The 27135-nt window shown below is 41.9% G+C and overlaps 1 protein-coding gene across 4 annotated transcripts in view; it reads right to left on the reverse strand.

Moving 5' to 3' along the window:
- Positions 1–27135, reverse strand: part of ADAMTS9 (ADAM metallopeptidase with thrombospondin type 1 motif 9) — a 421594-nt gene that overhangs the window by 180898 nt on the left and 213561 nt on the right. For all 4 annotated transcript variants that reach the window (XM_068253803.1, XM_068253802.1, XM_068253804.1 and 1 more), the window contains 4 exons: positions 25111–25278; positions 22617–22910; positions 21003–21164; positions 14876–15052 (listed from right to left, as the gene is read on the reverse strand). In XM_068253803.1, the coding sequence (XP_068109904.1) occupies positions 14876–15052; positions 21003–21164; positions 22617–22910; positions 25111–25278 (801 nt within the window). The remainder of the gene's footprint in view (positions 1–14875; positions 15053–21002; positions 21165–22616; positions 22911–25110; positions 25279–27135) is intronic.

The raw sequence follows: 27135 nt of genomic DNA on the forward strand, positions 1-27135 counted from the left end.
TCTGCGTCCCTCCCTGCACTGCAAAAAAACACACACACAGAGAAACTTCAGTTTTATTAGGTAGGATAATGGGGTGTATTCATAAATCAGCTGTGTATGGACATGCTCCATGGCTCTGTCAATCAGCCCATTCTGTTCTATGGGGGGGGGGGGGGGGGGATATTGTGCTGCAGATCAGGGCCGGCCTTAGGTTTCACAGCGCCCTGAGCGAAACCTGATTTTTGTGCCCCCCCTTCATCCTCTTCCTGCACACTGATAGCATAGCAACGACAATTTGCAACACGCGTTATAGCCGCAGTGCGCCCCCCCCCCCCACAAAAAAAACACCCTCAGACTCAGTATAGGTGCCTCCAGTATAGGATCTCATGTGTAGGTGCCCTCAATATAGGTTGCCAAGCATAGGTGCCCCCAGTATAGGAAGTCAGTTGAAGGTCTCCATCGCCCCCATAGCAGCCAGGTATTGGTGCCTCCAGTATAGGTAGCAATGTGTTGGTGCCCTCAGTAAAAGGTAGCCAGCTATAGGCGCCCCCTTGGAAGCCGGCGCCCTGAGCGACTGCTCTGGTCGCACAGGTCAAAGGCCGGCTATGCTGCAGATAAATACTGTAGAAGCCATCCTATTGTGCCGTAAAACACGATTGTTTAAAAGAAAGAATGTACAATGTTAACTGTTTCAGCATTCTTATTGTGAAAAATGAGGCGTTGTATTGAAAAATATTAAACTTAACGACCAGCCAACGCCGATAGGCGGCGGCTGGTCGCAGTGGTGTTTCCATGGAAACGTTCCATGTCAGTTCACGGAGGGAGTCTCCGTGAACAGCCTGCGAGCTCGCAGGCGAAATGTAAACACCCGGGGTTTACCGCATACGGTGCTGCTGTCACAGCAGCGCCGTAAAGGAGATCGGCGATCCCCGGCCTCTGATTGGCCAGGGATCGCCGCCGTCTGATAGGTTGAAGCCTATCAGAGGCGGTACAGGACGGATCGCCGTCCTGTACCGCCCATAGAGGAGATGGAGGAAAGGAGAGGGAGGGCAGGATAGCACTGCAGAGGGGGGCTTTGAGGAGCCCCCCCCCCCGCTAAACACAGATAGCCGGCAGCGATCAGACCCCCCCAGCAGGACATCCCCCTAGTGGGGAAAAAAAGGGGGGGAAGTCTGATTGCCCTGGCTAAAACCTGATCTGTGCTGTGGGCTGAAGAGCACAGATCATGTAAAAATCCTGCGGTCCATATATGGTTAAAATGCAAATTATTTAGAATGCCCACTTTTATGGTAATGTTCCTGGTTTTAGCATCAGAAACACTTCCTATATCTGTATATTGCTGTATACTGAATATAGCCCCAACCTTCCAGTGATGTTAAGCCTAAGCTGAATAGTTATGCAGAATTCTCACCTTCAGAGCATTCTGGGAGACCAGAAATATTTTGTACTGGCTTGAGAGCTCCCAGTACGCAAACACTGGGATTATCTCTGAGATTATCTGCCAGGACTAAATATGTCACCATCTCAGGGAGAGAAAAGAATATTGTAAAAAAAAAAATATTAATAATTTAATTCATTATGTTATTTTCACTACAGTTCCTGTTCTGTCTTGTGCTCTCTGGCTTTCTGCAGTCATGGCTGAAGCAGCCTCATACCACTGTATGTTGTGGATTTTACTAATATGTTTCAATAAAGTTGAATATTTTATGCAAGACTGTTGTTGAGCTTTTGTATGTATCCTATGTCTGAAGCTGGCCACTAACGGTCCAATTTCTAGCGAAAAATCGTTAGAGCGATCAGAAATTCTGATCGGATTGGTTGTAAATAATCTCCATTGGTGGACACAATCGATTATGAACGAGTGAAAAAAATGTCGCCCAAATGAATTTTCGTCGAACGAAAATTTGGATTTTCTTGGTGGTCGTGATAGATAGGCAGCAATGATTGGTTAGTTGATGGTGTAGTGAACGATTTTTTTGTCCGATCAGAATTTCTGATCGCTCTAACGATTTTTCGCTAGAAATTGGACCGTTAGTGGCCAGCTTTAGGGAGAGGTTGATGTGATGACATCATTGTGCTGCTCATCCACACAAGCCTACAAAAGGCGTGTCTCTGTCCGGATGTGAGATTCTTAACTACCTACAGAAAGAGGAGTCCCCTGACTGACAGGAGCACTGGTGACAAACGGTTCAAGCACTACATACTGCACTTGGCTATGCAAAACTGCAGGGATCTCAAAAACGAAAAAAGTAATCTTCGCTGAAAAGCAATAATACTGGCAAGCTAAAAATGCAAAAATTCAACATTCCGTGCACCTATCCAATCATAGCACCAGTAGAGTTGGCAGTTAAGCTGGCCTTTTCCACTCTATGCAACAATCAGCAAATTCTTCCAAGCAAAACCTGCCCAGCCTGTTGTGTGTGAGGATCCCAGCTGACCATCAAGCTACCTATTGCAATGCTCCTGAAGCTATCGCTCAGGTATATGGTCTTACTATTTTCAGGTAAAGAAGCCTGAACTCTAAGGACACACATTAGGGAATACTGAAAACCTCCTGAATTTAATACCTTTTTAACAAAATAATAATAATAATAATATTTATTTCTGGAGTTGAGCTTTCAAAAATAATTTTATGAAGTATTAAACAAAAGAACCCACAAGTTTATATCAATTATTGCAATTTCATTTTAAATTGCCATATAGGTGGATGTCAAGAACAGAGGTTTTCGATAATTATTATTGAATCAGTGCTGCTGTCCACCCCTAGTGTACATGTAACCCTCCCCCCCCGCCTTAATACTTAACCTCTCCACCACCCGCCACTGTGTCTGGACTCATCCGCATTTGTGCTGGCAACCACCTGATGCGCGACCCGGAAGAGGAGTCCGAACACAGCGGCAAAGCGACGAGGTGGCATCGCAAGGCTGATTTCCAGAAGATTTCATGCTGAAATCAGTCAGGATCGGCCTGCGGTTTATGGCAGCCAGCAGATCTCTCTCTCTGAACGATCAGAGAGAAATCTGTCTATTGGTTGATTGGTTGCCAAAATCGGTATGTGTATGGCCTTAAGGGTTAAATAACCTGTCAGAAGACGTTCCTATGCCTCTTGCTGAACTTACAAAAGTAAGCAAGTTCTCCCAGATAAAGACTATTGTTCCTTGAGGTGAGACCATTATCTCTGGATCTGTCAATCAAGCGGTTTCTGTGATTACCCCTACAGCTAATTCACAGCCATTTAGGTGGATTTGTCTCGAAAGAACCTTTGAACACCATCAGAAGTTTTGTTGCTGACAAATGAAAGCAACAAAACAATAATAGGTGTACATCACAAACATAATTCCTGTTTATTCCCAAACCAATGGCATCTTCTTTGACTGTAAGCTCAGGAGTCAGCCATACAGGTGGATGCCAAGAACAGAGGTATTAAATAGCACATCAGCTGAACAGAAACAGCATAACTAGGAATCTACAAGCAATAAACTAACACTTTACAGTCTACATGTTTTTTTAATGTCGCTGTGACCATGAAACACTGTCATGTTATGCAATATGCATAGAAAAATGAGATAATACAGAAAATGTATATATAAGTATTTGATTTTATTGCATGAATACACATACACAGAATACATGAGTTGTCTGCAGTGAGTCATCTGGCATATTTGAATGTGGGCAGAGATATTGTAGTTTTGTGAATTACAAACAGCCTTGATTGCATTGGCCTTGCTGATAAAGCAATCTCAAATTCTTCTATGCTGTTTGAACCTAAGCATTATTTGCAAGTTAAAAGATCCAATAGAGCTTGCAGCTTATGTGAAATTCTGTATGCGGCAGCAATATACGCCTGCTCTAGAATAGGTCTATAACACAAATTATGATATTTTTCTATATTACTATGGCCCTGATATAAAGGGCAACTGAATTTACAACACAAACTTACTTAATCAGCCTCAGACTATGCCCCGCCATTACCAATATACTGATAATGCATTACTGATTTTGTCCATCTGGACATTTCATACATACATCATGGTGCTTGTTTGTCTAACTTATTCTGCCATGTGTGGTCTACGTTTCCAAGGCTGTAAATAGTGCTGGTGCATATTGCCATGGACACTACTGGTTGCACTATATGGGATCATTGGATCAAGCTGGGGATACACTTTAAAGAGGAACTGAAACAACAAATAGTAGAATGCAGTACATTATTCAGGATGCCCACTTTTACATTAAAAATCCTGGTTTCAGCATCAGAAACACTTCCTATAGCTATATATTGCTGTATATTGGTATGTAGCCCCACCCTCTCTGAGGCTTAGCCTAGGCTGTTAATTTCGCGGAATCCCCCAGAGCATTCTGGGAGACCAAATATCTTTTCTACTGGCTTTAGAATACTCAGTGAAGGAACATTCTTCAGAGATCACTGTCTAAATCATTTATAAATGAATATTGTAAAAAAAAAAAAAAAAAAAAAAAAAACAAAGCAATTTTATTGATTATGTTATTTTGACTACAGTTCTTCTTTAAGGCTTGAGCTATATTACTGAGGCCACTAGCATTGGTGCACACTGCTGGGGCACATAAAAAAACTGAAACACATTATTGGAGGCACTATTACAGGGGCATACTACTCAGTTCGTGCTATAAAAATGGACACACCCCACTGAACTGTAATGATGGCACTTTATAGGGGGCAGTAGGCGCAATGTATGGGATCATAGCTGGGGTACGCTATCAAACTGAGGAATAACTTACTATAGGCACTAGTATTGTGGCAGATTATACATTGAGAATACACTGCTCAAAGCAGTTGGTAAAATTGAGTAAGCCACTAGCAAGTACACCATTTTTGGAGCACCCTACTGAAGACTTCCTGTAAAACTGTGGAAACTATTGGGAGCCACTATTGTGTGTGTGTGTGTGTGTGTGTGTGGGGGGGGGGGAACTAATAGAGATACTGTGGATTAACATATAATACTGAAAGCACCATATTTGCCTTAACCACACCCACCAGCTTCACAGCTCAGTCTAAAAGTTACCAAGTCTGAAAATCAGGCCTGCACAGAATAGACAAAGGTGGATGGAAGTTCTGCTGTTTCTAGAGTTCTCTTCTAAAAGAAAATGAAAAGGATTCCCCTGATGACAGGTACACTTCAAACCAGAGAAAGTTATGTCTTTATATCTTTTCAGGGTCACCCATGTTTCCCAGCTGGGGCGTCTGAACTTTTACAAGGTTACATCTTCCAAAGGACTCCAGGCCATTGTTTCTGGTACGGGGCAAATGTTTATTTAGCTGCGCAAACATGTTCTGTGTCTGCCGTAAGTCAAACAACCTCTCGGAACTGTTCATTTGTCTGGATTGCCAAAAGACATTACAGCGCGCACTTGTAAAGAGAAACAGCAGATAGCACTGCTTAAGCTAACACTGTCATATATACACAATACCGCATTTTAAATCCATAAACTCTAAGGCCAAGTTTATTCAGTATAAACAGGCAGACATTCTTTAAGGTGGGCCCTCTCATCCGTTTTCTGCTGGCAAGCATTGTTTCATAATGCAAACTGTATATTCCCACTTTTACAGTATTTATGAAAGCTGAACTTGGGGCAGGATAAAAAGATTCCTCCAAATCGAGGTAAATATACCTATGACAGACCATTACTGCACTGCTGCAACACTAGACACCCTCACCCTTGTGTAAGGCAACTAGAGGAAATACAAGAAAAGAACCACACACGAAAACCAAATATCATCTTTTCCAGCCCCAAATAAATGTCAAGTGACGCCTGCAGAGCACAGCAGAAGCTTCTGTTTAGCAGGGTTTTCAGTCTTTTCCCAAATTCTCTCCCTATCTGTATTGATTTGTAACTTTTACCTTTAGTCCTATTTAGAAGATCTAAGTATACTGAAAGGAGACATCACACTCCAAGGAGATGAGAACACTCAGAGGTAACTCTCAAGCGTATTCTTTAAAGTCAATGGCCTCAATTCACTAAGCTTTATCAAACACTTTACCGAACGTTTGATAATTTACCCCATGGGTAAAATCTCATTTTGAATTCACTAAGGTGCTATATATTTATCGAATGGTTTATCGATAAAACATTCAATACATCTATAACACCTTAGTGAATTCAAAATGAGATTTTACCTATGAGGTAAATTATCAAACGTTCGGTAAATTGTTTGATAAATCTTAGTGAATTGAGGCCATTGTATACAACACAGCAAGGTAAAGAGGAGAAACAATGTGCTCAGAACCACTATTGATTAAATTAAAGATCTGTTTTTCAGTATGTGTAAATGAGCTCAGAGAATACCTGTATAAATGCTCGAGCATGCATGCACCTTAATGCTCACCTAAACCAGTACAAAAAAGTAGAATTTTACTTCCCTAAGGCTTTTTACAGGCCCCTGTAGTCTTTAAGGCCCCTCGTGTCTTCTTGATCCTCTCTGTTGTGCAGCTCCCACCCCTTATTAAAAGCTCCAACCTGGCTAAGTTGCAGCTATGATGCATATGCTGTCCGGGCTGCGTGCCTCCTTGATTGCTTTCCTGTAGCTGGGAGAGTTGAGGACTCTTGTAGCTAGTCAGTTTGTGTCTAGCCAGCTGGATTACTGCACAGAAGACTGTCTGGAGCAGGCTTTCTCAACCAGGGTTCCTTGTGTACTTTGCAGGGGTTCTTTGGCATTTTCCCCCATTGTGGGGAAAGTGTAATAGAGCACATTATAATAGGAATGTCCAAATAATACCGAGCACATTAATAAAAAGCACTAGAATAAGGAGACAGTATAAAATCGGGGCAGTGCAATAGGATATAGTGAAATAAACACCTACTTTTAAAGACCATGCCTCCAGCAAAATAAATGCAAGGGTTTCTTGGGATCCAAAAATTATTGGCAGGGTTCCTCCAGGGTAAAAAGGTTGAGAAAGGCTGGTCTGGAGGGTGTGCCCTCCACTCCTGGTTTCTGCTGGGAGAGTTCTGCACAGGCATGATTAGCAAAGAATTGTAGCTACGCATGCGCAGAACACTCCCGGCCTATCCGGGGCTCCTAGTAAGTAAAAAGCCACTTTTTATTGCACTGGTTTAGGTGTGCTTTAAGGACCAAATAAGAAACATTGTTTTGATTTGGATCCGGGGTCCGTTCTGCTGAACGGACAAAAAAATGCTGCAGGACCCAATTTTCCAGACCGTTTCGCTCAGCATAACGGAACCGTAAGGTTTTGCAGCATATAAGAACCAATGAAAACGGACGTTTTACAACACACTGGCTGTAAAACGGACCGTTTTCACCGGATCCAGCTGGTCTGATCCGTCCGTATGTCCGGTTCCGTAAAACAACGCTAATGTGAACCGGGTCTGACTAAAAGTAAGTTTCAAAATGTCATTGGGTTAGAAAGGCCAGAGCAGGTTAAGAATTAATGACAAGGGCTCAAGTTCTCTTGGAAGTCCATTTGAACTTATTTAGATTTATTAATTAGGGAAAAGTATCAAATGAGAATAGACCAGACCACCAAGCATTCATGCCATACATACATATTGTCACAAGGATTTATGGTCACCACCTATACCTACATTGTGTCCTTGCTGTCTACAATCACCTTATTAAGGCCTCATTCACAACATGAAGTGCAGATGGTCGTGTGATCGGAACGCACTGCTTACCGTGCCATCTGTGCCACTATGCGCTGCTGATCCCATTCACTACAGTGAATGGGTCAGCGCTGCGTTTGTGGACAGAACGCATGCAGCAGTAGGATAGCGCATTGCGCTGCGCAGCGCCTATGATGTGAACATCAGAAGGGCTGTCTATGCCATTCTACTGTTCTTGCGTGTCGCACATCATATGCGCTTCCAAATGCACACGGAAACGTGCCATGGCCTAAAGATGTGTAATTACACAGGCCCTAGCCTTAGTGTACACACACACCCACCCACTCACACACACACATACACACACACCAAAGTCCATGCCTTTTGCACTGCAGTATGTGGCCTGGCAGTGGAGTAATAGTCAACAAGGTGCCTCCTGCCTCTACAGAAAATGCTATTAACAACAAGGAATTTGAAAGCTTTGCTTTAACTGAAAAGCTAATACCATTACCAGCAACAAATATTTGATAAAAAATACATATATTAAAAAGTAAAAAAAGAAAAACATTGGCGGAAGCAGAGACATAGAATTTAAAGTTTATTCATCCTAACTCTTTTTATGGAAAGAAAAGTTGTAAACACATCAGAAATCAGTCCCTTGTATAAGTACGGTACAACAGAGGGGTAACCTGTCAGGATATAAATATAGGAGCTGCCTTTGCTGACTCATCTTTATGACTGCAAGCTTCAGGGCTCTTTTCCCAATGTTGTACTACGCAGCCGGCCACTTCCCCACAACAAATGTACAGACAGTGAAGTTTTGGTATACTACATATACATGTTGCAGGTTATTCACTTGCTAAGCAATGACGCAAAGATAAAGGATTTTAGCCCTGGAGCTTGCTCCTATAAAAAGTGTCAGCTCCCTTGGTATTATCTGGATAGGTTCCCTTTAAATGCTATGTACGGTGTGACTGAGGTACAGTGAGGGCATTTAAATGGCTTTGGGGTAAAATCAGGAAACTTTGCAATACTGGCATTGTGTATGAATAAGAACTGTCAGTGGGGCCCACAACAACTAATCAGCTTCTTTCTATCATGTGACCGATTGCTAAGCAGTTCTTTTCAGACACTGTTATACTCACTGGGGCTTATACATCAAGACAGGCGCAAAGACAATAAAGCAAAAACTAGAGCAGTTTCACAAAGGTTTCACCTGTTAAAAACTACCTGTCAAAAAAAGTTTGAATGGCAATACACATGTAGTTTACATCTGGTACATCGAAGTGGTTAAAACAGACATTTATATCTGTAGTAGCACCTCCACCTTTCTCCTCATGCTGATTCCTTGCAAGTACACCCTCAAAGATTGTGTCCTCCACTCCAGCCTGGTGCCCTTCTCTCCCCTGCCCTCTGCCTGTCTGGATCAAATGACATCTCTTTTCACAGTGGGTAGGAGAGGGGGAGACAGGAGAACTGCTGTTATAAATCTTATTCCACATGTCTGTGTGCCTGCCTGGATTAGATCCCGTCCCTTTTCACAGTGGATGTGGGCTGGGAGGAGGACATGGGGGTGGAGTTATGACATCAATCCCCCAGCATCCTTTGCACCTATGGTTTGGAAAGAAAAAAAAAGCCTGGGCCCGATTTCAGACAGGGGGCAGCGATTTCAAGACCATATCTGCAATACAGACCCTGCGGGTGTGAAAATCACACTTAATTATGTGTGATTTAATATATCTTAGCAACTTACTAGGTTCAAAGCAAACTGGAATTTATAATTTCGGTACTCTTTAAATAAAACCAGAATTCCACTTATGTTACAGTTTTAATTGCGTCTGTCATGATATATGACCATCAGAGAGCATTATGTTGAAACTAAAAGCTTAATATACAAACATCCTTTTTTTTCATAAAGTGCTTCAGAACCAAATATATAGATAATTATATACGCATGTATATATAAACAGACAATAAAACTTTGTGAAAATGAAATATACAGTGAAGCTTGGTCATGGACATAATTTATACAATGCCATTATTATGATATCTTTACATATTTGTACAACCCCAATGATTTATCTGGTTATGCTACATATGTATAGAATAAAAATAAAAACATAGCACCAAACACAATACTGAAACTGTGCACATAAAATTAAATAGCACTTACGGTACTTTCCTTCATTTTTTACAAAGGTAACTGTAACAGTTACATAAAGCTATTATGAAATGTAGGCAGTGTAGCATACTGAACATTGTAACAACAAAAAATATAATTTTGGTTTAAAAACAAACATACTTGAAATGTACCTAAAGTTGAAAGCCAGGAAGTTAAAATACATATACTAAATACATATACTGTAGGTAAACTGGTTAAACTACCAAAGGATGTGTTATTTTGTTCAGCCTGTCTTGGAATTCAGACACCTTTGCCATGCTACATGGTGAGTTTTACATGCCCAGTTACCAAGTCACATGACATGAACCAGCAAAATCATACTCTGGACTTTGACTGTTTTATGTGCATAAGGCTAGCACCACAGTAAGCTGCACTCATAACAAGCCAATGTATGATCTGCTTTTATTCTGGTATCCATTGGACAGCAAGGAAGACCCATAGCGGACAAGTCTATTTTAGACAGAGTGCTGAAAAATTTGTGCAGATTGGGACTTTGTATTCTGGTACTGCAATGGAGATAATAGACAGGCTCAAAACGGACATGTCTGAAAGGGTCCTATAGATAACATAGGAATTCTTGACATGTCCGTTTACCCTTGTTCTCTGTTGCAGAAAACTGTCTGAGGTTGGTCCTAGTGTGAACCCAGCTTTAGGAGCACACTGGAAGGTGAAAAGTTGAACCAGAATACAGTATAGTGGTTTCACATGATGTCACCCTAGTAGGCAGATTGGCAGATCTGTGTCACTCACAAGAATGACAAGACATATATACAAATGATGTGCGATGGTTCAGCCTGTAGCTCACCAAATACATTAATATTCTATTATTTGCATTAGGTCAGCGAGTGTGTGATAGTATTGTTGCCTGCCAAGTAACAGTCACATATTTTAAAGGAGCACAAAACTAAATCTAAAATTTGGCTTACAAAATTGTCACAAACATGTCACAAACCTATAGCAGTATGCAAGTTAGCATCACTTTACCTTAAAGAGAACCAGTCCCAAATACTTATTTGTAATAACTTGAATTTGCTCTAACACACGCTAGAGAACAGTCGGCCAAGAATTTAGTGTGTATTCAGCTGTCTCATTCCGTTATTGTTTAGAGATCCATTGTGGCGGATTGGTAAACAATGAATAAGCACGTTAGTTTCCTGTGCTGCAGGATGCCACTCATTGGTTCATAACCAACTGTCCTATCTCTTCAGTGAACATCACATATTACTCACCTATAGATCAGCAGAATGTCTGTACAGTGCTTATTTGTGGAAATGTCTCCCCATTGAACAATAATTGTTAAGGGCAACTTGTGTACGTACATAAAATGCTTAAAACCGATCATTGAATGCAAAGTTTTACCAGCCTAGAACTGTTTTACTACCCTCGATTATTTGTAGTGTTTCTCCAATCTTAAGCTGGCTTACAGTGGATGAATGGAGTAATGGTTAAGGGCTCTGCCTCTGGCACAGGAGACCAGGGTTCGAATCTCGGCTCTGCCTGTTCAGTAAGCCAGCACCTATTCAGTAGGAGACCTTAGGCAAGTCTCCCTAACACTGCTACTGCCTATAGAGCGCGTCCTAGTGGCTGCAGCTCTGGCGCTTTGAGTCCGCCAGGAGAAAAGCGCGATATAAGTGTTCTGTGTTTGTTTTGTTTGTTTGTTAAGCTCTTGTCAGGCTGGGAGGACCCCAATAAGGCTGTCTACTGTACTGCCCAAGTCCTGTGCTGCTAAGTGGATTATTATCCTGTTCATAGTTAAAGGACAACTGAACGGAGTGAGCTATGGAGCCATTTTATTTACTTTTAAGCAATATCAGTTGCTTGGTGTCCTACTGATCTCTTTGGCTGCATTAGTATCTGAATTACGCACCTGAAAGGAGCCTGTGGCTAATCCCAGTAAGACGTCAGTCAGAAACATCAGATCAGCATGTTTGTTCAGGTTTCAGAGTTCATGGTCAATGGTTAAAAACGACATGTGATCAGCAGGACAGCCAGGCAACTAGTATTGTTTATAAGGAAATAATATGGCAGCCTCCATGTACCTCTCAGTTCAGGTGTACTTTAAAGATTTTGGTTTGTTTTATGTAGAACTACAAGGTCTATTTGAAACAGTTGACAGTTATTAGAATATATTAAGATGGGGCAACTGATTAAGACATCTTGTATTGTGACATACGAAGCAGAGGGTCATGACACTGAGTCCCTCAAAAAACCAAGGAAATGGCAATAAACAAGTGAAACAGCAGTGCCTCACTAATTAAATGTCACTGTGTTGTTTTAAGAATGGGTATTCAGATTCATTTATGTGCCGTTCTTGGCAGAGTCTCTTTAAAGTGCACCAGTCTAGGTTTGCTGACTCTACTATCTAAAGCTATGCACACACATAGGAGAAATGTCAACCACACTTGTGTGATCAGTGAACAGATGAGCTGTTTAGCTCTGCGCTGAATAGCCCATTCTGTTCTATGAAGAGAGGAGGAGTGAGGAAGAGCATAAGGCTTCCTCCTGCTTGCAGCAGATACATCTACAGCAGAGGCCGAAAGATTTACCAACTCAGCTGCTCTCTGAATAGGAAGGAGTTGACATTGGGGACACGTGTATGCATGATAGATTGCTGTCCCAAAACTATCCCAATGTCCCAACTATTTTTAATAATTGTTTTGGTCAATGAAGAGCTAGCCTGTGTACTGTACACAGCTTTAGCATTGGCACTCCTTCACCATTTTCAGTTAAGATACTTGATTCTGCCTCTTGCTGGATATAACTACCCTTTAACCTTAACAACTTCATAGGAATTTTCTCGTTTGAGATAAGTGCACTGCTTTTGACCATAGCCGGTAGAACTCATTGTGCTGTAAATTCTTGGGATGCTTTGAGGTCTCTCTGCTAGCAGAGTATATAGAAACTGAAAGCAGAAATCTTCTGCTATAGTCTCACACTGCCTCCTAGTGACTAGTGAACATTAATACACATTACAACAATACTATTAGTAGTGAGGAAATGTAACAAATAAGAAATAAAAAAGTGCTAAAATAAATTGGCCTGCAGCACTTGCAAGCCTTTAAATACATTATTATTTCCTGATCCACATTACTGGCCCAACAGTTTAATATGGAGCCCCACTAAAGGGTTTTAGGGAGTGGAGTTGTTGACAACTTTCCTATGGGAAGTATGATGTGCTTAGCACTGACAAGAAGCTAAAAGCATGTACATGCAATGTACAGGCAGGTGCCTTCAATGTCCTAAGATTCAAGCCTGCTAAACACATCTACTCTGAAATGGCCCATTTTACCACTTTCATGAAATATGAGGGCCAACATATTTGGAATACTTTATACTACAAGTAGTAAAACTGGTCAATCAAAATTGGATGTGTATACAAGCAGAGCTTTTTACTTTGACTAATGATTCCCAGTAAATATTAACTAGAGGTTGTGAGCTGAATACTTATTTCAGGTGAGTGGTTTAGACGGCATTACAGCCAAAGAAGTAGAGTCCAAAGTCTGAACACTAATAAAAATAATATTTTATTTTTTTAGAAATTCAGCGATGTCTGCTTCCCTATTTCTCTTCTAACAAGTGTAATTTATATGGAAGATGAAGCTCCACAACATCCTCCTGAAATACAGTGAAGCCTTTATAACTGAAACAATCAAGTGTCATACCGATCTTCCCTACACAAATACCCCACCCTTTCCTCCAGCATTCCAGTTACTCATTTATAGTAGTAGATTACTGGTTCATTCATTAAATGCCTGAAAGCAGTTAGGTTTGAATATACATGTGAAAACCTGAAGGCCTGTGAACATTAAGTCATGTGAGCAATCATTCTCTGTGTACAGGTGCCCCACGATGCCCACTGACAGCTCATTATGGACTGGGCACTTTGGATTGCCACTGTTACATATCACTGTACGTACCAGTAGCTTACTGACACATAGCCTTACTTCCCCCATCTGCATAGAGCAAAATGCTGAATGGCAGCTAGGCCAACAGCGTGTGTGTACAAGGACACACCATCAAATTAATCAAGTACGATGGATGGCCATAAGTGTGTACAGGATTTCTGTTAGTAGATGAACACTTCAATTTAGCTGGTTGCTATGAGATGTCATGTACTGCTGTCATGTCAAATTAATGTTCAAAAGCACTGATAGCACTTTGACACTAACCAAATGTCCACTTTATAGTCATAATCATAGTTCCTTTACATTGGGAACTGTCACAAATGTGTACTTCTGATCATTTTATCTCCATCCAAAAACTGCAATAGTAGCAAAGTCAGGGAGAGCCATATATCCTTTTTATTTAATTACTCTTCTCCTTATTAATGAAGATTATCTGGATTGTAAGCAGATGGTGAGGTTGCCTTATCTGCTGCCTCAACTTGCTATTGATAAAAAAAGCTACCAAACAAGAGCCCTGCAAAGAAAACACTAATAAAAGCTACAGGCTTTGTATACTGACCATGTTAGCATCAAGCAGTGTTCCTCTTTTGCTAGCACTGAGCGCAGGCAGCACATAAACAGCCTCTGTTGGGTCTTCGCAGCCAGGGTCTGGCCAAGGCAGAGGAGGCGCCAGTCACTGGGTGCATGCCCCCCCTTCCAACCATGGGGGTACATCTGGCTACAACCTATACTGTGGCGGGCACAATTCAGGGGGGGGGGGAGGGGATTCGTTACCTTTGGTATATACACCGCTAGTGCTGGAGAGTCTTGAACCGGCCCTGAGCTGAAGATTGACAGCAAATCAAATCAAAGGCAGCTAATGCAGGCTACTAGAACAATTCCAGTGTGGAGATTCAGGTTATTACATACTTCCCATTCCCGACTGGTTCTCAATAAGGTACATTGGAGCCCTATAGAAAGGTTTTATCAGTCTTGTCACAAGGCGGTGTACACAGATGAGTTCCTGAATTAAGCCCGTTCTTTTCAATGGAAAAACATGCCGGTGCAACGAAGAGAACAATTTATATCAAAACTGACAGTGGTGTTTAAAGCATTACTAAGTGCTGAGTTCAAATAAAAATAACTTTGTATCTATATTATTCTTGACCTTGGTCCTATAAAAAATAATGATGGATCCATCTATCACTAATTTACAAAAATAGATTTATGGTCATACCGAGCTCCAAGGACTCGTATTCCATGCAGAATCCGGAGGACAGCTGTGAGTGTTGCACTGTTCCCGGTCTGGAGGCTTATGCAGCACTTCACAACTGAGGTCGTTAAATCTTTCCCCGTTGGGTCGCTGGCAGACTACCAGTCTGGTCCTTGTTCCGGCACCACATTTTTTAGAACACTATGGATGAAATCATAGAAAGAATACGTTTTAATGTATTTAGCAAGGATATAGCCAAACGAGAAAACAAAAAGATAATTATTTTTTTTTAAAGATTCTTTTATTTTGTCTTTTCATGAAAACAAGAATGACAGACAAGTAAAACATTAACATTGGTACATAAACCTGTGTCACATTATATCCAAAAAAAAAAAAAAAAAAATCAAATATTTTGCTGGCAGAAAATGCAAGTGAGCAATGATAACACATGTCAGACAACCTTGGGTGAGCAAGAGGAATTTTCCGTTACTTGCATGAATTTGGACGAATGAGGGACCTCTTGAGTATTATTACTGAATTCTTATTAATAAACCGCAAGCCTGTGCGGTTTGTGGAGATAAATCGGGGACCCATAGTACATTTGTGGAACTTTGGATAAATCGCAGTTCATATCAAGGGGAAGATCTCTGTCTGAGGTATCTCAACATTATGCTGACAGCCCTATGCCCAATGGGAACATCCATAGGGCTTGTCTTTTAATACAGCAGTCCTCAGACTGATCTCCCGTACTCGAACTCTGCATTCCTCTGTAAAGGTACCATGTCTAAGTTGAAGGCGGTTGGTAGGCTATGTGTGCCAGTAGACTGTAGGATAGATTTGTGACCTTAATGGGAAAACATATGAGAAGTAGAGAGAAGAAAGGAGAAAAGCGATAGAACAGGAAAGAGAAGATGAGTGTCATGTCGAGAGTCCATCCCACTAACAGGCCCCCATTCCCCAAATGCCAAGGGTAAGGTAGGCATCAAAGCGAGATTGGTCTGGAGGGATTAGAGGTAAGAGTCGGATTCTAACGTCTTTCCATAATATTTATGTGTCTGTCTCCCAGTTAATTTAACAGAGGGTTCTGGTCACCTCGGAGAGACCGATAACGCTCCGTCTCCTTAAATTCATACCAGCCATACCAGGTCTTCCAATATTGTTCATGCTTTTCATGTAAAGTGGACGTAAGATCTTCCATGTAGCTGATCTGATCTACTTCCCGTATCCACTCTAGTACAGTGGGAGGGTCAGTGGATTTCCATTTTCTAGCAATCAGAGCCCTGGCAGCATTTACTAAATGTCTCGTGAGGGTTTTTTTATATTTGCGGATAGACCAGGTGTTGTGATGTAGCAAGAAAAAGGCTGGGGAGTCTGGGGGTAGGAAATCGGTCATTGTATAAATCAGGTCCCTTATATCAGCCCAGAACTGCGTGATCTTATTACAGGACCAAAAGATATGGAGCATAGTTCCAGGGTCTTGCCCGCATCTCCAGCAGAGGTGAGAAGATCCTGGGAACATTCGGTGTAATTTGGAGGGGGTGAGGTACCATCTTGTAAAGATTTTGTACCCTGCTTCCTGAGTTTTAGAGGAGATAGAGGATTTGTGTGAGAAGGTGAGTATCTTTCCCCATTGTTTATCTGAGAATGTTAAGCCTAAATCCCGCTCCCATTTCTCTCTGTAAGTGCTCGCTGGCGTCTCTAAATTGTTTAGTAGGGAGTACATAAAGGACACCATGCCTCGCATTGGGCCCTCTGTGAGGCAAGTTTGTTCAAAGATCGTTAGGGACCTGGAGAAGTCATGCTTGGAGCCCTGGGATAAGATAAAATGTCGAAATTGAATCCAGGACCAGTGATCTAGATTAGGAGAGTTAAGGATTTGTCTGAGATTCGGTAGAGTGGTCCACTCCCCTTCAGTGAGTAATTGCTGTGCCCGTACAACAGTGTTAGTTCGCCATGAAGGGTAGCTATTGGGGGGGAGACCAAGGGGAAATCCCGGGTTATTTAAGAGGGGGAGTAAGGGTGTGGGCCAGGGTGAGACGTCAGGATCCCGTCTGAATTTTGCAAAAGTTTTAAGTGTCTGATAAATCAGGGAAAAGATAATTATTTTAAAGGATAAGTCGAGTTACAACCTACGTGCACTTAAAGTGGGATTATACTCCCCAAAATAAAACTTCAGTAATTGCTCTTAGTTACATAAAAGAACATTTGCATGCATTCCCAGTCTCTAGCCATTGACATAGAATCTCCTTGTGCCTGTGTCTTCACTCTGCGCCCCTGCTTTTCTGCTGAAGTGACTCTGCTGTTGCCAGGGCGATGTGTCTAGTCAGTAGAGGGAGGAGGCAGAGTGAAGACACAGGCAGAGAGACTCAGCCGACAATGATTACATTTGCCTTTTGCTGAAGGCTGAAGACCAGAGATAAGCAACCTATTACTGCAGTGGAAAAAAAAATATTAGACACAAGGAATGCTTGGGAATGCTTTCAAATGTTATTTTATGTAACTAAGAGTAGTTACTTAAATGTTAGTTTTGGGAGTATAATCCTACTTAAATCACTTCCAGTTAAGTTTATAATGCATTGTTTATTTTGACCCCTTGAAGTAATCTCAGAATCCCCAGACTGAGCTTTTGTGATATTTTCCCTTTATAAGAATTGGGGACAGCACTGCTATGCCTGTTCCCTGTCTGCTCTGCAAACTCTGCAGTGCCTCTAACAGTAACCCTCAGGCTATGCAGAGAGCTCTAATCTGACCTAAGTGTACAAATCAGAGATATGTGAATAATACTGTTACGCACTGACGAGCATTATCAGAGGTGAGAGGCCACAATGACCACAATTAGCAGCAAAGCACAGAAAGCTGAGGGTGATATAGGGCAGTTATGTAATGAGACGAGTTGGAAGCAAAAGTGAGGTAAGATCACATGTTTGTGGCGAGCCACAGACACACTGATCATAAGACTGAATCAATCACATGTTTCTCCACAGATTCTCCAGGCCCTTCATGATAAGAGCCTTTGTTTGAAAACTTTCTGAAATTGAAATAGCACTTCAGTGTATAGAAACACACTACTTACCCTACAGGATGACCCTAACAGGACACTAATACACGGATGTGTATTTACTCTAAAGGTCCCCATATATTACTCAAATTTCCTGTAGGATTGACTGTTTTTGGAATCACTAATTTTATCGGACCAGCGGAGAATCAATTATGTTCCATTCTGCTCGATTGATGGAAATTGTCCAATATCTGCCTGAATTGACAAATTTACTTAATCAAGCAAGATGGAAGATATCAGTCGATGGTAAAGGAATGGGCTAATAACGTTCACATGATTTCGATTGACACAGAACTGATTTTTGGTTTCGGAGCATGGAGGCACAACATCGTTCAGATCCATTAGTGAAGGAAAATTGCCAGGATCTCACTTGCAGTGTGTGGGCATCTAACCCATTTTACTTTCAGTGGACAACACTGTTTTTGATCACTCAAAAAGGTTGATTGATTAATCAAGCAGTGTATGAGTGCCTTTAAGCTTTGCTCTGGTGGAAATTTAGCACTGTTTTGGTGGAGAAACTAGTGTGTGTAAAGGTGACCCTGACAAGCGAGTGACGGACAAGCACATTGTTCTCCAGCTTGCCCCACCCACCAAAAGACGCTTCACTATGCACCGCCCCATCATCGCTCCATTACACATTACTCAGGTGAAGGCTGTCAGCACACATAAGGTTTACCAAGATTTTGAGAATTTACCCCAACTCACACGTTCTGTTATGCATGGTGTATTTTATTTCTCAATAAAGAGATTGGTCAGTTTATATGGACTGTGCCCAGAAGTACCTACTGTCCAAAATACTTATTAGGACCTAGTAGTAATCACTATGCTAATAAGATACTTGTTATAATATCATGATACTTACTATGACATAACAATACCAATCACAACACTACACTGCATGTTATGATTTAACAGTACTTACTTCAACAATACTTATTGTAACACCACATAATTTACTACAATATCATGATGACTATAATGATTTTTTTTAACACCGCAGTACTTGGTACAACATCCTGATGACTATTATGATTTAACAATCCTCTAGATTGTAAGCCTTTGGGCAGGGTCCTCCTCCTTTTGTGTTCTACCTGATCATGCACCTCCATTACTGTGCACCCTTGCTATGCATTTGAGTGAACTCAACTTGCCTAATCTCCATGCTCCCATCCAGTCAATGACTAAGCATTACCTTGTACACATACTGTTCTGCGTGATCTGGTTTTTTATGTATTCCTGTATTGTCATATTGCTGTACGTCACCCCTAAATATTGTCTGTAACATAAACTAATGTCCAGCGCTGCGTAATATGTTGGTGCTTTATAAATACAATAAATAAATAAACAATACTTATAAATGACATTACAATATTTAATACTAGCTGATGGCCCAGCGTTGCCCGGCTGGAGTTGGCTGCACCCACCTTTTGTAACCCTAACACACAATTACTCAATTACCTAGTTTGTGAGCTTTGCGGTCTTTGGCATCAATAATTTGCATTGAAATGAAACAAATCTGATTGGCTGTTTGTGGCCCCACCCATTTTTTGAATTTGAACCCCAGTCACTCAATGACCAACTGTACCAGGTTTGAGGCTTGTGCCATTAACAGTGCAAGAATACCAGCAATTAAATATTCCCCTTGAAAATCAATAGGTGAATTTTGATTGGCTTTTGTAGGCTCCACCCACTTTTCAGAATATTAATCCCAGTCACCCAGTGACCAACTTTGCAAAATTTGAGAACCCTACCATTAACAGTGTAAGAATGGCTGCAGTTTACATTTTCCCAATTAAATTTGTATTTGTCTCCGCCCACTTTTTGGTTATGGAGATAAAAAGTATCTTATATGTTATTCCTGGTAATGTACTTTGTGTGTATAAAATGTCACTCAAGTCCGTTCAGCCATTGTTGCGTGACTGAGTAACAAACATCCAAACTTTCGCATTTCTAATATTAGTGAGATGAAAGTACAACACTAGCTGAGAAATCTGAATATTTTTTGTCATCAGAATTCTAACTATGATGCCAAGATACCTGCACAGAAATAACAACTCTATGATACAATACCAATGAAGACATGACAATATCTACTTTGACGCCACAGTACCTAGAAATGAAATTGCAGTGCTGATTAACAGTGTGATTGCAATATTTAAAATGAAATCACAATGCACATTATGAGGCTTTGCTTTTTTGTGGTCTTTGAACCTTTGTTTACTATGGCTATCATTCATTAAAGTGTGGTCGGTAAAATAAATCCATGCGGGAAAACACAGCTGTCGGTATTTTAGACTTCTGGCTGCTCATTCATAAAAATGTTGCCACTTGCGATAGCAGTGCAGAGTTTTCCCGAACTAGGCTGTCGGTAGGCAGGCGGTAGGCTTGCGGAAACACAGGAAGCAGCCGAGTTGATACATTTCTCCGTGTTCCGCTCTACTGCAGCTGCCTGAGAGGTCTGTGTCTCCATTCACTTAATATTGTTATCGCCACATCCAAGGGAGCGGTATTTCCCGTCCTCATACCGCTTGCGTAAATCTTTATGAATTAACATTTTGTTACATTTATTACAATAATCACCGCACAAGGCGGTGATTTATCGCTCTGCTCGGTAATGTCAGCTTTTTATGCGAAAACAGGCTTTATAAATACACATTTTGCAAAGTGGTCGGTAAAGTGAGCTGTTTTCAGCAATTCCGCATGCGGGAATGCTTTATGAATGATAGCCTATTTAGGACAAGATCCTTAGTAGAAGCATATGTTCAAGAACACAGTCATCGCATGTCTGCCTCCCACTGACAGCTGCAACATCTACATCTGCCCCTGCCAACTCTCTGCAACCCAACACAATGGCTTCAGCAGAATTCTTGTGCTTATAGGCTGCACTGACAGAAATGTATTGTTGTCGGTAATACAAAAAAAGAATTGGACAGCTCCCGCAGAAAGGAAGTGATGTATGTTTTGGCTTTGTAAAAGGATGTACAACACCTGGATTGCTGTAGAAGGGTCTATCTCTAAGAAAATCTACAGGCAGAGAGATATTTTACCAAAAGCAAGGAGTGAACAAGGGACTGGAAAAGCATCTTATCTCACCTCCCCCCAGTTGCCAAAAGCCCACTGTGGGCAAGGTCCTGATTCACATGGTCGTTGTTCGGCTGGTTTGCTTCTCTCTTCACAGTTAGCTGCTGGATGCCCATTCTCATCTTGGCACACCACCACCCGACGCTGGAAACCGCCAGCACACGTGCTAGAACACTACAAGAAGTATTTGGTAAGGAAACAGCATGTAACACAATGAAGGTAACATGGCATTGGTGAAGAAGAATGACACAGACATGTTTAGTAAAGATAATGCACAGCAGTTACACACAATCATCAGTGACAACAGAGTATATATTTTTTCCCTTTTGAACAATGACAGTTGCATGGCTGACATGGTGATCTTTTTAACTTCAGTGGTGTCTGAATAACACACCTGGAGTAGGCATTTGGCTTGTAAAGTCAGACTTTAGTGAGAGGTCCTAACCTGACACTCAGTCGGGCTCAGTGCCTTAGAATCAGCAGGACAGCCAGGCAACTGGTATGGATTAGAAGGAAATAAATATGGCAGCCTTCATATCTCTATCTCTACATAGTCACTTTGAAGGGTAAATGTATTTATAGATGTAATGTTATCCTGGTACACTGTTGAGTTCTTAATTCTAAATGTCGATACTCAACCTGCCACAGACTAGAATAGAGACTGTATTGGTGTAAGTCCAAGCTCCTAGGTGTGGAAAATAAACAACAATTGTTACTGTTCTGTGTAGTTGATTACTCATGGAGGAAGAGGAAAATACCTGGGCTATATTAAAAAACTAGTGTGAAGCAGAATACAGATTCACAACTAAGAAAAGTGATACAATTTAATTTTTACAGTCAGGCCAGGAAATGTATAGAGGTCTACAAATGTAAAAGGAAAGGTAACATTCAACCACAAAAACATTTGTGCAGATATGATACATGTTTATCGCAAATTAGTAGAGAGAGTGGAATTTCTCTTTAAAACAAAATCTGTGTAATTTAAACCTTCTGTTTACAGTCAGATTTAGGTCTATGTCTGGAAATGGGCTTCATGTAATAGCTGCGATTTGGCAATCACTTAGCCACACTGAGCACTTTATCTACAACAACTATAGAACATAACTCTTGATATGAAAGTAAGAGAACTTTGCCATAGCTTCTTAAAGGAAAATTGTGAACTTGGCTTTCATCAACTAATTATTTTGTTCCTTTTCATTCAGGCTTCGTTTACACTACGCCAAATTACTAATGTGGATGGTCACAACTGATTCAATTTAAGATTCCATGATTTCATGATGTTTGTTGTAACAGAAATGTCAAACATACTATGACATTCAGTGTTCCAAACAGTATCAGAAAAAATAACGTAAGACATGATTTTGTGTTCCAGTGCTGCCGTGGACACAATGAACACTTTCAAATTGGACATAGGTGAACAGATCTTATTTATAATATCCATCCATTGACATGTACTTTTGTACATGGTTTGATTTTTCCGAAATGTGAACCTAGCCTTACTCATCTACAGTGAAAAAATAAAAGAGAGAATGTGATTGGATCCTGTGAGAAAACAAATCATTTCTTCAGACACTGTTTATAAATGAAGCCAGGAATTCAGATGCATAACAAGGTATTGAGACTTACCGCCCCCCATGGACCAATCCTCCACTGGTTTCCGCCAGACCCTGATGATCGCCCACTACTTCGATTCAGAATGGCTAGAGTTGGGTTTGATCGTACTCTTTGGTCCACATTTGGGAAATGGTGAATGGGTCTTCCATAGTCATGGTTGACATAGTGACAAGGGGACATAGAGCACTCCTGTTCAGTGGATGGAATGTCCTCTGGGTCACATTCATTTCGATCTACCATATGACCAATGAAATCTACACACAAAACTTGCCGTGCTGCCTTCCCCTGGCCACAAGTCACTGAGCACTACAGAAGGAATCAGAAAATACATCTGTAAAAATGGTGTCTGAAGTTATAAAAATGATACTTTTTTTAAGACTGAAAAAGTAAAATGTCTGCCTGAAGGTTCTATTACCGTAGCTAAAAAGCCAGAGGTAGAATAACTTGTGCTGGATTTGAACTCTTTACTGCCCAAGGCCACTTTCAGCAGCCGCCCTGCTACAATATAGTTAGCCAGATTACCCTACCCCTTCCTTCGCTATAGGTAGCCTGTTGATTCTTCCCTCTAGTATAGGTAGCCAGATAACCCTTCCCCCCTCCAGTTTAGATTGATGACCCCGCCTTCCCTCCAGTATAAGTAGCCTAATGACACCTCCCCAGTAGAATAAAAATCCAGATGACCTTCCCCCTTCCATATAGATAACATGATTACCCCTTCCTTCAGTTTAGGTAGCCAGGTAACAATTCTCCCTAGTATAGCCTGCCTCCACTTGACCTTGATCCTGTGGTGCCCTAGGCCATGGACTATACAGCCTTGGCTTAAATCTGGCCCTGAACTTGTGACATATAGGGTAATATACTGTATGTGTAAAAAGAAGAAAGCCTGTGGTCTACAGGGAGGAAAGAGGTGCCCAGGGTATAATAAAACTTGCATAAAAACATGCGTACCGGATTTCCAAAGCATAAGCGCTTATATGTGCGTGTCAGCACCGCCGCGGTCGGATCTCCGCTGCACGCCACAGTCCCCGCTTAGCTTCCTCCTTCCGTCCCACGTGACTCCTTAGATTTTTTTACAGGGAAATCCTATGCCACGTTGAGAGCTTTGGATTGTGATCGCAACTTTCTTTTTGGTGGACCTATTATGAGCCAGATATAGACACCTCTGTGGCCTACGGCTCGCTTCCCACTTGCAACCGTCCGTTTTGCGCGGAGCGGACCAGTTCAATGTCCACTCCGCTCTGTTTTCTCGTCAAGTTCACGTTTCTGGGGTGGAAGCGTTTCCTTCATAGGTCTCTACGGGAAATGCATCAGCTGGTCTGGAAAAATGCAGCAGGTCATGACTTCTCTGCGTGCAGCAAATGGATGTTTTTAATATCAAGTTGAATAGACCCATAGTTTTGCATTTAATGCATTTTCTCCGTTTTGCTGTGCTGCAGAAAAATGGTACATTTTCCTTGCAAGTGGGAATCGGCCCTAAAACTACTGCAGAGGTCATAGTCCAGCATTTCAAAAACATTTACTTAAAGTTGGCAGAAATCTATGACTTTTTGTTTGCTTTGTTGTTTTGGTTTATTAGACCTCACATGCATGGATAGTTATGCTGCAGAATGGGGTGAGGTACCAGTATAATACACATGTGTGACCTGTAAGGTCTCTCCCCAAGTGACTTACCTCCACTAGTACTTACTAATATTTATAGTAGTAAGGCAATTGTTAATGTGCCAGAATGAACAGGCGACTGCTGCGACCGTGGCCCCTACGCCCCTGGCTGCCACCACACCGCATGCTCTGTACAACTGGGTGCTCAATTCTGAAATGCATCCCTATGACTAATGCTTTCCTGTGAGTGTGTAAACTGACTAATAATTTAATAAGAAATGCTTTCTCACTTTACCCTAAGGAGATAAGAAACAGTAAAGAACAACAATAAAGAAGAACCTATACCTGTATATGCAAGCAGTACAATAAGGTATTTAAAACATTAATTACATTACTGTAAGATTACTTACATTAAATAGGCACTGTAGTGACATGTAGTAGAATGCAGTCAATTATTTAGGATACCCACTTTTATGGTCATTTTCCTGGTTTCAGCATCAGAAACACTTCATATAGTTATATATTGCTGCATATTGGTATATAACCCCACCCTCCCAGTGATGCTTAGCCGAGGGTGTTTAGTTATGTGGAATTCTCCTCAGAGAGCATTCTGGGAGACCAGGAATTATTGTCCAAGGGTTTGAAATTCTGAGAAACAAAAATTCCGCAGAACTGTACCTGACAGGACTCAAGGTGTCACCACCTGTGATAAATTTCAGAATGTAAATCAGGGTGAGGAAGATTTTACAATGGGCAAACACTGACTAAATAATTGAGAAATGAATATTGGAAAAAAAAAGCAATGGTATTATGTTATTTTCACTGCAGTTCATCTTTTAGCCAATCACATGTATCTGCAAATAGTTTATTATGGTTCTCCTTTATATGTCCAGGATTATAGACTTACAGAGCTCCACTCCATGGCTTTCCATTGTCCGCAAGGTGTCACTGTGCATACTTCAGTGGCGGAGGGTTTCAGGAGGTGCGCACAGGCAGACTCGTCCACCACTGATCCTTGATCATCGCGACAGCTGACATACCTCATTCTAGTCCCCTTCCCGCAGGTAGCAGAGCACTAGGAAACATTGAAAAGATCCGAGATTAGGAAACAGCTCAAATCTTGCTGCAGGCATCCTGGGAAATTATTCCAGCTTTGGGTGAAGCATTGATTTTCTGCCCTTCAACTTGCTACTTTGAAATCTGCAGCTGCAGAGAGCAAGGAAACTCAGAATCCACTGAATGGAAAGACCAGAATTCAGCAAATCATGACAGCAAGCCTAGAAATAAAATATGTTTTTTTTCACAAATTGAAATGAGTTTCCTGTGTTGCCAGGAGCAAAAAGGAAGTATGTAGAAGCCCCGTCAGTGTGTGTGTTATTATTGTGTATTTATATAGCGCTGACATCTTCCAGAACGCTTTCACATAGCGTATAGTCATGACACTTAGGTCTTTAGTAAGATAGCCTATCCTAGAAGTGTACTGTAGTTACTTCCAATGTGATGACCCAATAAACAGAAAAAAAATCACACCAAACACATATCAGCGGACAGCCCCAACATAAGGGATGCAATCTAAAGGAGAGATTTACATTAAAAATGAAGACAATTAATAGTCCTTAAACCGGAGGTGAACTCAGAACTTTCTCTACGCTGCTCTAAAAGATAAGCAACAGCATAATACCCTTTAAAGAAAACATTTCTTTGTTACAGCTTACAGAACTCCTGGAATAACTCTGCAGTGTGTCTACTTCCTGCTTTCATGGAAGCATGTGTTTACATATTAGCTGTGTCTGCAGAGTCTGGCAATTTCTGAGCTGACACAGCTGACAGCTCAAATTACAGTTGTGATTACTTGCACATGAGGGAAAATTAGATAGCCTGTTGTCCAGGTATAGGCAAGGGGAGGGGAGGAGGGGGGGGGACTGTGGGTGCCCAATTCCCCCACCCCTTAAATTCCCATAAAAAGGCCCCTTTGGCTGTAAAAATAAAGCTCTGCCTCTGATCGTGGTAAGCTTCGCCCCTTCCCACAGGAAGCCCCGTCCACACACACAGGAAGCTCCTCCCCATCTGGGACACTTTGAAGTACGGAGGTGCCATACAGAATCCTAGTGTAACCTTCCCCACAGCTGTGTGGGAGCAGGTGACAGCAGTCACACTCTGACAGCAGTGACCGCTTCCTACACCAGCATCCACAGTGACCTCTCCCTCAACCTTGCACCCACAGGGACCTTTCCCTCCACCTAGGACCCATACTGACCTCTCCCTCCCCAGCATTAGCACTGCAGTGATCCTCCCTACCCCAGCACTCACACTGACCCCTCCCTCCCCCAGCACCTACATTGACTTTTCCCTCCACCAGTAGCACCCTTCCTGTCCCCAGCAGTACCCTTCCTGTCCCCAGCAGCACCCATAATTACCTCCTCCAGCACCTAAACTTACCTCTCCCTCCCCCAATGACTTCCCCTTCCTGCAGCACCTAGGACCCATACTGATCTCCCCCTCCCCAGCATTAGCACTGCAGTGATCCTCCCTCCCCCAGCACCCACACCGACCCATCCCTCCCCCAGCACCTACATTGACTTTTCCCTCCCCCAGCAGCACCCTTCCTGTTCCCAGCAGTACCCTCCCTGTCCCCAAGCAGCACCCATAGTGACCTCCTCCAGCACCTAAACTGACCTCCCCCTCCCCAGCACCCCCAATGACTTCCCCTTCCTGCAGCACCCACACTGACCTATACTTCCCCCAACATCTACCCCTCCCCTCCATAGCTGGCACCCAGTACTAACGCTCACATGACCTCAAGTACCTGCATCCAGGCCAGACATTGCACCCAGTACTCATACCTTCACACAGCCTCCACATGGCCCCCACTATCTGCACCCAGCATCCACTTAACCAGTACCCGCACCCAAAGTATCTGCATTCAAAAACC

Source organism: Hyperolius riggenbachi, chromosome 9, assembly GCF_040937935.1.
Source record: "Hyperolius riggenbachi isolate aHypRig1 chromosome 9, aHypRig1.pri, whole genome shotgun sequence".
Classification (NCBI taxonomy): Eukaryota; Metazoa; Chordata; class Amphibia; order Anura; family Hyperoliidae; genus Hyperolius; species Hyperolius riggenbachi.